Source organism: Chiloscyllium plagiosum, chromosome 10 (genome assembly GCF_004010195.1).
Source record: "Chiloscyllium plagiosum isolate BGI_BamShark_2017 chromosome 10, ASM401019v2, whole genome shotgun sequence".
Taxonomy (NCBI): domain Eukaryota; kingdom Metazoa; phylum Chordata; class Chondrichthyes; order Orectolobiformes; family Hemiscylliidae; genus Chiloscyllium; species Chiloscyllium plagiosum.
The window spans coordinates 44,240,757-44,253,864 of record NC_057719.1 but is presented as its reverse complement, the minus strand read 5'-3'; the positions used below and the strand labels follow the sequence as shown (position 1 = coordinate 44,253,864).

Genomic DNA, 13,108 nt, shown 5'->3' with positions numbered 1-13,108 from the left:
GTGGAGGCTGGTACAATTGCAACATTTAAGAGGCATTTGGATGGGTATATGAATAGGAAGGGTTTGGAGGGATATGGGCCGGGTGCTGGCAGGTGGGACTAGATTGTGTTGGGATATCTGGTCGGCATGGACGGGTTGGACCGAAGGGTCTGTTTCCATGCTGTACATCTCTATGACTCTATGACTCTAACTGGTCTATTTTTTAAAATTCTGCATTTTTCATTCAACTGCTCTTTTCCATAGGCAATTCGAACTTTTTATCCTGAAGATAACCAACGTTTAAGAAGAATGTCACTGATAGAAGAGGATGGAGAAAAGAAGATAAATATGGCACACCTTTGTATTGTTGGTTCTCATACAGTGAATGGCGTAGCCAAGATTCATTCCAAGATCATCAAAGATCAAGTGTAAGGATATATTTGAATGTGTTTAAATTATTCTTAGCCTATAATAATTCTGAATGATCTTCGCCAACTTTTATATAATTGTTCTTACTTGCAAGAGACCGAACCACCATTCGTACATCATAAAAGTTGACTGAAGAATACATTCAAAAGTCATGATGACTGGATCTAATTTCTAGCAATCGCAGGGGAGTGGAGCAAATTGCCCCAAAATGATTTACTGCCCATTCTTGCTGACACTGTAGCCAAGATAATCCTCCCAGTTCAATGGGCAGCTGAAGGTTCCGCAATCTCCCTTCCCATGAGTAGTGTGCTACTCATTGACATACAGAAAAAAACACTCTTATTTTAAGAGAGTACTAGTTGCAAAGATGACGTGGACTGCGTTTATCGTCAATATCAACTGACAGTCCAGCCAAAGAAAATCCCATCTGATAAATCCTATAGATAAACATAGAAGATGCAGAAATACCCTCAAAGGCCCCAGAAAAATGCTTCAACTGCTTGCTACCTGATCTTATCCTCCATAGAAATGTAGGACTTTTTCAGTTCAGAAGAAGGTTATTGAGTCCATTGTACCAGTGTTGGCTGAAAACAGTTATTCAACTCCAATTCAGTTCTGATTCTAGCATTCTGTTTAAAGAGTTTTTTTCTGGTCTGTGTGCTGCTGTTTTCTTAAAGGCATATTTCAGAATTCATATTTCACTGTTCAATAGCATTCTCTTTTATTGTTTCTGTTTGGACTTTTGGTGGATCCTTTTTACTGTGTAACCTATAGAAGTTTCTTTGATGACTGAGATTAGATTAATTGGCTGATAACTGACCGGTTGGCTTTATCCTATTTTCTGTGAACAGGACATACCTGGGCAATTTTCTACATTGTGAGGAAGATGCCAATATTGTACTTTGACTGGAACAACTTGACTAGTGTGTAACTAGGGTGTGGCTACTTCTGGAGTACAAGCCTTCAGTACTGCTGCAGGAATGTTGTCAGGGCCCACATCCTTTGCGTCCAACTGTTTCTTGATTTTATATAGCGTGTCCACTTGGCTAAAGGCTGACATCTGGAACTTTGGAGACCTCAGCAGAAAGCCAAGAGGGCCAATCACCCGGCATTTCTGACTGAAGATGGATGCAGATGCATTTGGGGAGGCAATGGCTTAGTGGTATTATTGCTGGACTGTTAATCCAGAGACTCAGATAATGTTCTGGGGACACAGGTTTGAATCCTGCCACAGTAGATTGAACTAAGAGTCTAATAATGACCATAAAATCTATTGGAAATTGTCATGAAAAACCCATCTGGTTCATTAATGTCCTTACAGCAGAGTGAAAGAGAGTGAACCTTGGAATGAACAGCAGGAGTGGCAGCAGGACAAATACCTGAGGATTAGGGTTAGTCAGAGTGAATGTGGAAATGTATCTAGGGGCAGAGCTTTGAAGGTGACATCACTATTCAAAATGTGACTTGGGCATGGCTGCTCAGGAATCAAGTTTGCAGACTGAGGGAGTAGTGTCTGGAGAGAGATTAGATTAGATTACCTACAGTGTGGAAACAGGCCCTTCAGCACAACCAGGACTGTGGGATAAAGTACTAACCTTTTGTAATTGTAGTCTGCTAGGAATAGAGAGCTGAAGTGAGAGACCTGAGTTTGGTGACTAGTGGATTAGGTTGTGCAATCAGTTTCTGGACGACTGTCTGTAGTTGATATGGTTGATTTAGTTGATATGGTTCAGAATGGCAGGAGAACTCAACATACGGAGTACTTGTCTTGTAATATGTGGGAAGTCAGGGACACTTCCAGTGTCCATACTGACTACATAAGCAGGAAGTGTGTTGAGTTGCAGCTTCTGATTTGTCAGATGGAGCACCAGCAGATGCAAATGGGCTCACTATGGAGCAGCCATGAGGCTGAGAATGTCTTGGATAGTACATTTAACGAGCTAGTCACTCCATCAGAGAAGAATTGGGTGCCAACAGAAAGGTGAATAAGTGTGAGCAGGCAGAAGTCCCCAGTGGCCATTCTCTTTCAAATAGGTATACTGTTTTGGATACTGTTAGGCAAGATGGCTTCTCAGGGGAAAGCAGCAACTAGATCAGTGGCATCACAGTGATGAGTTTGAAACGTAGGTGAGCAGAGGTGACAGGGGACTCTGTCGTCAGGGGGACAGACAGGCTTTTCTGTGGCTGCAAGTGAGACTCCAGGATGGTGTCTTGTCTCTTTGTTGTCAAAATCAAAGATATTTCTGAGCAGGCATAGGATATTCTGAAGGGTGAAGGTGAGCTGCCAGAGGTTGTGGTCTATATTGGTACTAACAACATTGCCAGAAAGAAAGATAATGTCTTGCAAATAGAGTTCAAGGAGTTATGTAGGAAGTTGATAAGCAGGATTTCTAGGGTTATTATCTCGGGATTATTTCCTGTGTGACATGCCATTACACAAGGTACGTGAAGATAGTACAGTTAAATAAGTGGTGAAAGAGCTGGTATAGAAGGGCATATTTCAATTATTGGGATATTTTCCAGGGCAGGTGGGAACTGTACAAGAAGGACAAATTGCACTTAAAGTGGACAGGCATCAATGTTCTGGCAGAGAGATTTGCTAGGGCCACTCAGGAGGGTTTAAACTAGTGTGACTGAGGGTGGGAACCAAGTGCAGTAGGTCAGCAAGTAAAATGATCAAGGACGGGTCTCAGACTAAGACCAGTAATACCAAGAGGAAGAACAGACAGGGAAAAGTTACTGAACACGGTGAGATTGGGGTCTGAAGTGTATTTGTTTTAATGCAAGGAATATGACAGGTAAGGCAGAAAACTTAAAGCTTGGATTAATACATATAACTATGATGTTGTAGCTGCTACAGAGACTTGGTCGAGAGTGGCAGGTTAACATTCCATGACTTAGATGTTTCAGGCTTGATAGAGAGGGATATAAAAGAGGTAGAGGAGTTGCATTACTGTTTAGGGAGAATATCACAGCTCTACTGAGGGAAGACATCTTGGAGAGCTCATCCAGTGAGGCCATGTGGTTAGAGTTCAGGGCTAGGAAGGGTGCAGTCACTTTGAGATTGTATTAGAGGCCTCCCAACAGCCAGCAAGTGATAGAGGAACGGATATGTGGACAGATTATGGAAAAATGGGCTTGGGTTGGGGAGAGTTTGTTAGGTGTCTCCAGGATGGCTTATTGAAACAATATGTAAATAGTCCAGCTAGGGAAGGAGCCATACTTGAGCTGGTATTGTGGAATGAGCCTCGCCAGGTGATCAATGTTTCAATGGGGGAGCATTTTGGGAACAGTGACCATAATTTTTGAATTTTTAAGTTATTTATGGATAAGAATTAGATTAGTCCTCAGGTGAAAGTATTAAATTGAGGGAAGGCTAGCTACCACAACGTTAGGAATGAGGGAATGCAGACTGGGGGCAGCTGTTTGAAGGTAAATCCACATTGGCACATGGGAATCTTTTAAAGGCCAATTGATTAGAGTTCCTTGGATAAGAAGAAAAATTGAGAGTATAGTCAAAAAGAAAAAGGAGGCATGCACAAGGTTTAGGAAACTGAAGACAGAGAGAGTCCTCGGAGAATGCAATGTAGCAGGAAAGAACTCAGTCAAGGACATAGGAGTGCTAAAAGGGGCTATGAAATGTCTTTGGCAAACAGGTTATACATTGTTATTAGAGTCATTTGGTTTGTCTCTAGCACCATTTTAGTTTTGATTTTTTAAATTATCTCTCTGCCTCAGTTAATCAGATCATAGTTCATCCCTTCACTTGCTATTCAGCTGTTGACATTTTACTCACCATTTGACACTTTTGATCACCTGCAGAGACTTGTTATTCATTCTGTCAACACTCCACTCACACTATTTGTACTACTTTTGACACTCTTAATTACCTGGAATTAACTTGCAATGATCTCTCTGCCTGTGCGCTTCCCTCTATTTCACTTGACGAAGGAGCAGCGCTCCGAAAGCTTGTGATTTCAGATTGTTGGCATATAGCCTGGTATCATGTGACTTCTGACTTTGGCAAACAGGTTTAAGGAAAATTCCAAATGTTTTATATGTATAAAAGGAGCAAAAGGATAGCTCAGGAAAGATAGGTCAACTCAAGGACTAAGGAGATAATTTATCCGTATAACTGGAGGAAGTAGGTGAGGTTCTTAATGAATACTTTGCATTGGTGTTCACAAAGAATAAGGCCATGATGGATGGTGAGTCTCAGGAGGGATATGTTGATATTCTAGGACATGTCAATGTAAAAAGAAAGGAGGTGTTAATTGTTTTTAAAAGCATTAAACTAGACAAAGCCCCAAGACCTGATGAAATCTATTCTAAAATACTGAGAAGGCCGGGGAAGAAATTGCTGGGGCCTTGTACAAAATCTTTGTATCCTGTTTAGTTACAGGAGAGGTCCCAGAGGATTAGAGAATAGCCAATATTATTCCTTGGTTTAGAAGCACAACAGGGATAACCCTGGATGTTACCACTGGTGAGCCTTATGTCAGTGTTAGGGAAATTATTGGAGAAGATTCTTAAGGATAGGACTTACTGACATTTGGAAAAATATTGATTTATTAGTGATAGGCTGGGTGGTTTGTGTAGAAAAGGTCATGTCTTACAAACTTGATTGAGTTTTTTGAGGAGATAACAAAGATGATTGATTGCTACTTGTTGTATTTGTGCTTCTAACAAAGAATCTCCCATGCTGATACCAGAAAGAACGTTTGTAGGCTTAACAATCACACCTCTCAGGTGTTTCATATCCTCAGTGATTGATGTCAGAATCAGTGTGTCGGGACAAGATTCCTTCTTTTCAATGTGTATCATGACTTCGAATGCAGAAAGGATGCTTCCCGTGACTGGGGTTTAGATAAATTTCTAGATACTACTGACATCAGAATATAGCATAAGGGATGGCGTTGAGCTAGATGAACAGCCCTGATCTAAAATGGTGAAATAGGCTAAAGAAGCTGAATGATCTATGTTTGTTCCTGTATCCCAATCTAATCACCTCTGGAGAAAGCATCTAAGCTGATATCTATGAATGGGGAACAAGTGTCACAGATACTGACTTGCAGAGATTTAGAACAAAGGAGCAAGGGGAAATGTAGTGCAGCTGGATTTCACATGTGACTACCCATTGTCGTCCTCTTTATCATTATCAGAAGTGATGAGAGAAATAACTTCCTTGTTTCTCTTCTTGATTACCAATGTAAGTAGCATTGTCATCTGTCTCCCCATATTTCCTTCCCATTCTTATAGTAGACCTGTTGAAATGGGGTTTGGAGCTAAGAAATAGTGAAAAATACCTCTTTAAAATTAAGGAATCAGCAAAAAGGCTGATGGGTATACCTGTGTAGTGTTTTGGAAAGATGCCAACCTCATTTTCTATAGCATTGAATAGAACATAGTAAAGGATGCCAATTTAGAGCCACCTTGAACCTAAATACAATGTGAATTGTTCATAATGTTTAAGAGGGAGGAAAGTGTACATGAGGAGGGACAGTAACAAGTAGATTGTATTGCCAGCCTTGGAGTAGGAAGATGCCATTGAACTGTTTGAGGCATGTTACTTAATCTTTGGGGTAAGGAACTAATTCTCAGTGCCATTTCTATTCAGGTAGCACATATGATATCTCTGGGCAGCTTACAGATACCCATACTCAGGTATTCCTGCTTCCTCCCAACTTCACATGAAGGGCTTTGAGTTCTACATCAGAACAGTTCTAAATCTCTCAGATTCCTGTGCTGTTTCCTGCCTTTGCTCTCCAGATAGTGCTAATATAGACATGATTCTTGGAAAGTTTGTGAAAATTGATGAGCAGTATAGCAAATTTTCTGAGAGTGAAATATGAGAGCAAAGCATCATTTCTTTCTTACCTAGTGGTTCCCAGATGTTACTGGTGTGCACAACCTGAACTGTGTTTTTAAAGGGCTGAAATGTAATTTCTATCCTCCTAAGTTAGTCATGTAAATTGACGCTTCAGTATTGTAGAAGTAAGCTGGTGCAGGGAATTCACATTGAATCTCCTCTTCAGAAAAAAAAGGCAGACACAAATCATTGTTCAATGCCAAAAGAGTGATGTAACTCACCAGGTGGAAATCCATTCTCAAAGTCTTCCTATCCACATGTCTATTCTTTCATGAAAATATTAAATTGACTTTGCAACACTTATTTAAAACATTTCTCTCTTCCTGCAATTACGACTTCCTCCTCATCTCTTAAAAAGGATTATTTTGTTGTCATTATCATCTTTTGATGCCTTACCTAAGCAAGTATGTGATTTTGATCTACAAGGCTTTGACATAGCCAGATATCTTAATAGAATGGATGGAGTGGCAAGATGAGAAATGATATTTTAGTTGAATCTGATTCGAACTCCAGATACAAAGATTTCCAACAGGGGATATTGATGAAAATGAAGAATAAGCCCCTTCTGATTTTCCACCACAATTGTAGAATTAGTGAAATTGAATTGTAGCGTCACCCAGTTATTATATATAGTTAATACATTTGTATCACTTGTTAAGCACTAATAACAAAATTGAGGAAGTTGGCATATGAAAATATGAATTACTTAATTAAAAATATGCAAGAATGGAATACAATATCTTGGGTGGAATCCTGTCGCAGTTGGCAGGTCCACTGCATTGAAGGTTAATCAGCCATTGGCAAGACAGCATTGGACCTTCCTCCCATGAATGAAGACCCCAGGAGTAGAAGATCCATAGGGGTTGGTATTTCTATTGTACATCAACCTTATCAAGAAGGCAGTGGCTGCTGGTGGAACAACACCAACCTAAGGCCTAGAATCCATGCCAGAGGTCATGGGGGAGTTATAGGGATTTGCAGGGTGGTGCTGTTTGGAAAGGAGCTGTCAGTAAGACAGGCAATTGGCCCTCAGTAGCAATACCCTCACAAATACCAAGTTCCTCCATCAGGTGCTAAGTGCCTTTGCTGATAAAGTAATAGTTTTGAACAGCATACAATATTGGTAATGCAAATTGGAGGAAGAGGTACCCTATGAGTTGTAATTTGCTGGCCAATTTTCTCAACCAGTCACCCAGCAAAAATTACATCTGGGCCTGAGAGGTTCATAACATTCCTGTATTTGCAGATTTATTGCCCATTAATTCATCATAGAAAGGTAAGTCTGGTATTAACAATATCAGTAGCTTTTTAACAACACATTAGTTGTTAATGACTGCTCATGAACCTCGCTTGCACAGAAAATGTGGGATCCCATTTTTTTCAGGTTCTGAATTATTGCAAAATGTATTTATTTTGCTTTCTTCTCCTTTTGTCATTGTCTCTTGAATCTAATTTTCCTTTGTCTTTCTATTTTACTTTCTATATCAATTGATGTTCTGTTTATTTACAATTCTTTAATTGGGCAAGGAATACACTTACAGCAACTACAGCAAAAATGTTTCAAAAACTAAACATACATGAATATGTCTACTGGGCCATTCTGCAAGGTGCCCCACTCCAACAATATCTTGGTCATTGTATTTTTCTAAGCAATGCTTTGGGATAAGATCAATGTTGTACTTACTCTGAGAGATTACCTTAATTGATACTTAGTCCATTATTTGTCTTTATTAGTGATTTTTTCTTAGAATTACATTTGAAAATAATTGAAAATCAAATTGCTTTGTTATTGGTATTTTTTTAGATGTTCTGTTCTTTTCTCCATGAATCAGATTTAAGGACTTCAGTGATATCGAGCCAGCAAAATTTCAGAATAAAACGAATGGAATCACACCAAGACGTTGGCTTTTGCTTTGCAATCCAGGACTGGCTGCTCTTATAGCTGAGGTATGCAGTGTATCATCCAACTACAATAGAAGCTTAACTTATTTTTAACTTCAGTTTCAATCTCAAGAAATGCCAGTGAATTAGCCACTCATTATGCACTCTGTCCAATTTTCTGTTTCACTGAACTTAATTGAAAATAAGATGGTGAATATAATTGCCAGGTGATTGGCACTTAGTTTTTTTTACTTCTTACATGTTCGATGTTGCTACTCTTTTTGACTAGATGCTGAACGTTTCTCTACTTGGTAATTACTCATTAACTGCAAAACCATTAACTATATCTGTCACTTTGGTAAAGCAGTTAACTCAGGGTCAGATAATCTTGAGAATATTTGTTGTGAAGAAGATGTGCTATATCAAATATTAAATTGAAGTTTCATATGGTGGATTTTTAGGAGACAAAAGGCTGAATCTTAACATTTGGGTGGCTAAGTGACAGTTGCTTCAAGCTTTTTGGACCATTTTTTGCTGTGAGGCTTTGCAACATTTCTCACTGTACCCTACCAAATTTGCCTCATTAACTGCCCACCCCCATGGTTCTCCTATTGTCCCACTGTAGCACCCAATGCACTCATTTGGGTGTGCACTGTTCCTGCAACTGCATCTCTCAGTGGATATTTTCCGTGAAGCTAGTGGTGCCAGTTCCATCTTTAAAACACGACTGTGCAGCTGGACAAGCATTGGCAGTCCAGCTTTGCCTTCACTACTAATGTAATGGCACAGCGGCCACAAAGCAACATTGCTCATGGCATATAACTCACAGTCTCTGAACCCCAATTAAAATAAAATATGCTGGCTTTCAGGATGATGAGAATGAAACCATGTGTCATTTCAGTTTTACTGCTTCTACTTCATAGTCTTTATCCATCTGCTGCTCTTCCAAGTGCTACTAAAATGATTCATTTGTGTACTCTCAAGTTTGGTTCTGTTATCTTGCCAAACAAGATATTGCTTAGATATTTCCATGTTTAGCTCAGAAGAATACAATGGTCTCAACTCTGCACGGACTCAACACGGACATCTATTTTAAACCCACCAAATCCCACAGCTACCTGGACTACACCTCCTTCCAACCCTCCTCCTGCAAAAAAGCAATCCCTTACTCCCAATTCCTCCGCCTCCACCATATCTGCTTCCAGGACATCTCAGAGGGTCTCCTATTTCAAGGGCTGCATTTTGCCCTCCCATGTGATCAACGATGTCCTCCCGCACCTCCACCCTTGAACCCCAACCCTCCATATACGACAAGTATAGAACCTCCTGGTTCTTATCTTCCATCCCACTAATCTCTGGATACAGTGAATTATCTGGATGTAGGTTTGCTTGCTAAGCTGAAAGGTTTATTTTCAGATGTTTTGTCACCATACTAGGTAACATCTTCAGTGAACCTCCAGATGTAGCCTGCTTTCTATTGATATGTTTGGGTTTCCTTGGGTTGGTGATGTCATTCTCTGTGGCGATGTCATTTCCTGTTCTTTTCTTCAGGAGGTGGTAAATGCGATCCAAGTCAATGTGTTTGCATTGCATTATCCTCTGCCATTTCCATCACCTACAATCAGACCCCACCACTAGAGATATATTTCCCTCCTCACCCTATCTGCGTTTCACAGAGACCATTCCCTCCGTGATTCCCTCATTAGGTCCACATCCCCCACCAACCCATCCTCCACACCCAGCACCTTCTCTTGCTGCTGCAAAAGGTATAAACCTTGCACCCACACCTATCACCTCCGTCCAAGGCCCCAAAGGATCTTTTCACATCCAGCAGAGATTTTCTTGCACATCCTAACACCTCATCCACTGTATCTGTTGCTCTCGATGTGATCTTCTCTACATCAGCGAAGTAGGATGTCAACTTGCAGAACATTTCAGGGAACATCTCTGTGACACATAAACCAAAGAACCCCACCAACCTATGGCTGACCACTTCAACTTTCCCTCCCACTCCATCAAGGACATGCAAATGCTGGGCTGCCACCTCTGCCAAATGCAAGCCACCCAATGACTGAAGGAAGAACGTCTCATCTTCCCCTTCGGACCCTTCAACCACACTGCATCAACATCGACATCACTAGTTTCCAAATCTCCCCTCCTCCCACTTCATCCCAGATCCAATTCTCCAACTATGAAGGGCTTATGCCCAAAACATCAACTCTCCTGCTCCTCAGATGCTGCCTGAACTGCTATGCTTTTCCAGCAGCACACGTTTTGACTCTCAACTCTGCATCTAGTCATTAAACTTGTTTGAATTATTTTGGGTGTGGTAACTCCATTGGAGAATTCAAATATTTAATTTGACTCTGTTCCAGAGTGAAGTCCATAAAGCTAGGGAAGGGTTTACCTATGCTAACTCAACTTTTATCTAGAGTTTACTTTCTTGTAATCTTGAAGCATGAAATTGCGTAAAATGGTTCTATGTGGGATGTGCACTCACAGCCTTTCTATTATTGAATTAAATTGCTGGTGGGTACCCTGAGTTTACATGATGCCGAAAGAATGCTATCATTGACATATTGGCTAATGGGCTGATGCAAGACCAGGATACTAAATCAGATCAATACATGTGCAGACCAATATTTTCATTAGATGTAAAATAAGATGAGCTCTGTTTTGGGCTTTTCAAAGATCCTCTGAACAAAATGTCAACCACAAAGCACTGTTTTGAGTTATTGAAGCAATTTGGATGTATTTGCTGTATTTATAAAGGAAATAGGGACAGTGAACTATAATTATTGAACTGCCAATTGGTCTGCAATGTGGCAAGGAGGCAGCAGAGGGAAGAACTTTCTGTGAAGGGAAGAGAAGATGACTTTCTATTTAAGGCCTTGAACACAAACAGCCTTCCAGAATGCCATCCCTAATTAGCTATGAGCCATAAAGGAGGAGGAGGAAACCAAACCTCATCAAAGAGTCGTTACTGCATTGTATCATCTCCTGTACGCTGATCTTAAGTCTCAAAGTAGTGTGAGGTTAGCCCTCTCAGTGGCCATGACAGTCAACATCTCCCTATATGTACATCACAGTAGATTCTCAGCAGTGGCAGTTGACAATAGTTATCTCTCATTGTTCTTCACTCATACATGCATCAGAAAGGTCACAAAGATGCTGTACACAAATGGATGGAACTTTATTATCCTGAGGGGGGAGCAGCAGGATCAATAATAACATTGATTCTTCAACATAGCAGGCATTCTAATGGTGCAGGGCACCACTCAATGCAAGTGGCTCTACAACCATCCCTCCCCGACCTCCCACCATGTCAATTAGGAGTGATACATAAACCACAAGGAGTATTTCCCATTGAACATACAGTTGACCATAATAACTTAGATGCAAGGTATTTATTCAATTCCTCAACCATTTCCTGGTTCCCATATAATTTCCCCAGCCTCAGGCCCTTTAAAATATATGTTCACTTTGGCTTCTCTCCTTTATATATATTTAAAGGAGCTCTTGCAATTCATCCTGACATTCCTTGTAACTTTACCCTCAAAATTTAATTTCTCCCTTTTTTTGATTGTCTTTAGTTGGTTTTTAAATGTTTCCAATTCTCTACCTATCTACGCTGCATTTAATGTTTTTTCTCTCAATCTGATGCTATCGTTTACTTCCCTGGTTAACCATAGTTGGCTTACCTGTTGCCTAGAATCTTTCTTTCATATTAGAATATGTCTTTGCTGTGAGTCATGTTATCTTCTTAAATTTCTGCTATTGTTCCTCAACCAATTTTACTATTAAATTCCTTTGCCAGTCCATTCTAACCAGCTCTGCTATCATTGCTTTGTAATTATCTTTATTTAAACTCAGCACAGTTTTTTCTGACTCAAGTTCCTCCTCCTCAAACTGAATGCTAAGTTCTACCATGTTATGGTCACTATTTATGAGGGAATCTTTCCTTCTGACCATTTATTAAGGCTGTTTTATTATACATTAACATATAAAGACAGTATGGATCCCGGTTGGATCCATAACACATTGTTTTGGAAAGTCTCCCTATATATAAATAACTACCCTCTAATGCTGCCATATCCTCTTGCTTTGCATGCTGGCATTTCTTCTCTCCCAAATCCTTTCACCCACTAATTAGTTTAAAGCTCTGTATCCAGCCTTAGTTATTGAATTCACCAGGACACTGGTCCTGGCACAGTTCAAATCAAGGCCTTTCCAATCTTTCAGCTATGTATTTAACTCCTTCACTTGACTTACCTTACATCAGTTTGCCTTTGGCTCATATATTCATGCAGAGATTATTACCATGGAGATTCTGTTTTGTAATTTATCTCCTAACTGTTCAAAGTCTTTCAGCAGAATTTCCTTTCCAGTACTACAAACATCATTGGTACCAACATGGATGATAACTATTGGATCGTCCCCACCTTTTCAAGTTCTTCTCCAGCCCTGAGGAAATGTCCTTAATTCTGGGCAGGCAACATAGTCTTGGCACTTTGTTCATAGTTGTAGAGAATAGTATCTACCCCCTAATTATACTGTCCTGTATATTCCTCTTGGTATGTAACTATACCAAGACAGTAATCTTGATGAATGCCTGCTAGCTTGACAGTATCGGGGATGCATTTATCTGAAGCCATTCTCCAATACCTAATGTCTGGCATACCACGATGCATTTGGGGATTGCTGGTCAGCGACAAGGCTGCCACACTAGCTGATGAGCTGAAAAATGTGTTGCTGGAAAAGCGCAGCAGGTTAGGCAGCATCCAAGGAGCAGGAGAATCGATGTTTCGGGCATAAGCTCTTCTTCAGGAATGAGGAGGGTGTGCCAAGCAGGCTAAGATAAAAGGTAGGGAGGAGGGACTTGGGGGAGGGGTGTTGGGAATGCGATAGGGGGAAGGAGGTTAAGGTGAGGGTGATAGGCCGGAGAGGGGG

General features: G+C 40.4%; 1 protein-coding gene across 2 annotated transcripts in view; it reads left to right on the top strand.

Moving 5' to 3' along the window:
• pygl (phosphorylase, glycogen, liver) overlaps positions 1-13,108 on the top strand; it is a 116,880-nt gene that overhangs the window by 70,014 nt on the left and 33,758 nt on the right. For both annotated transcript variants that reach the window (XM_043697625.1, XM_043697624.1), the window contains 2 exons: positions 244-407; positions 8,110-8,224. In XM_043697625.1, coding sequence (XP_043553560.1) covers positions 244-407; positions 8,110-8,224 — 279 coding nt within the window. The remainder of the gene's footprint in view (positions 1-243; positions 408-8,109; positions 8,225-13,108) is intronic.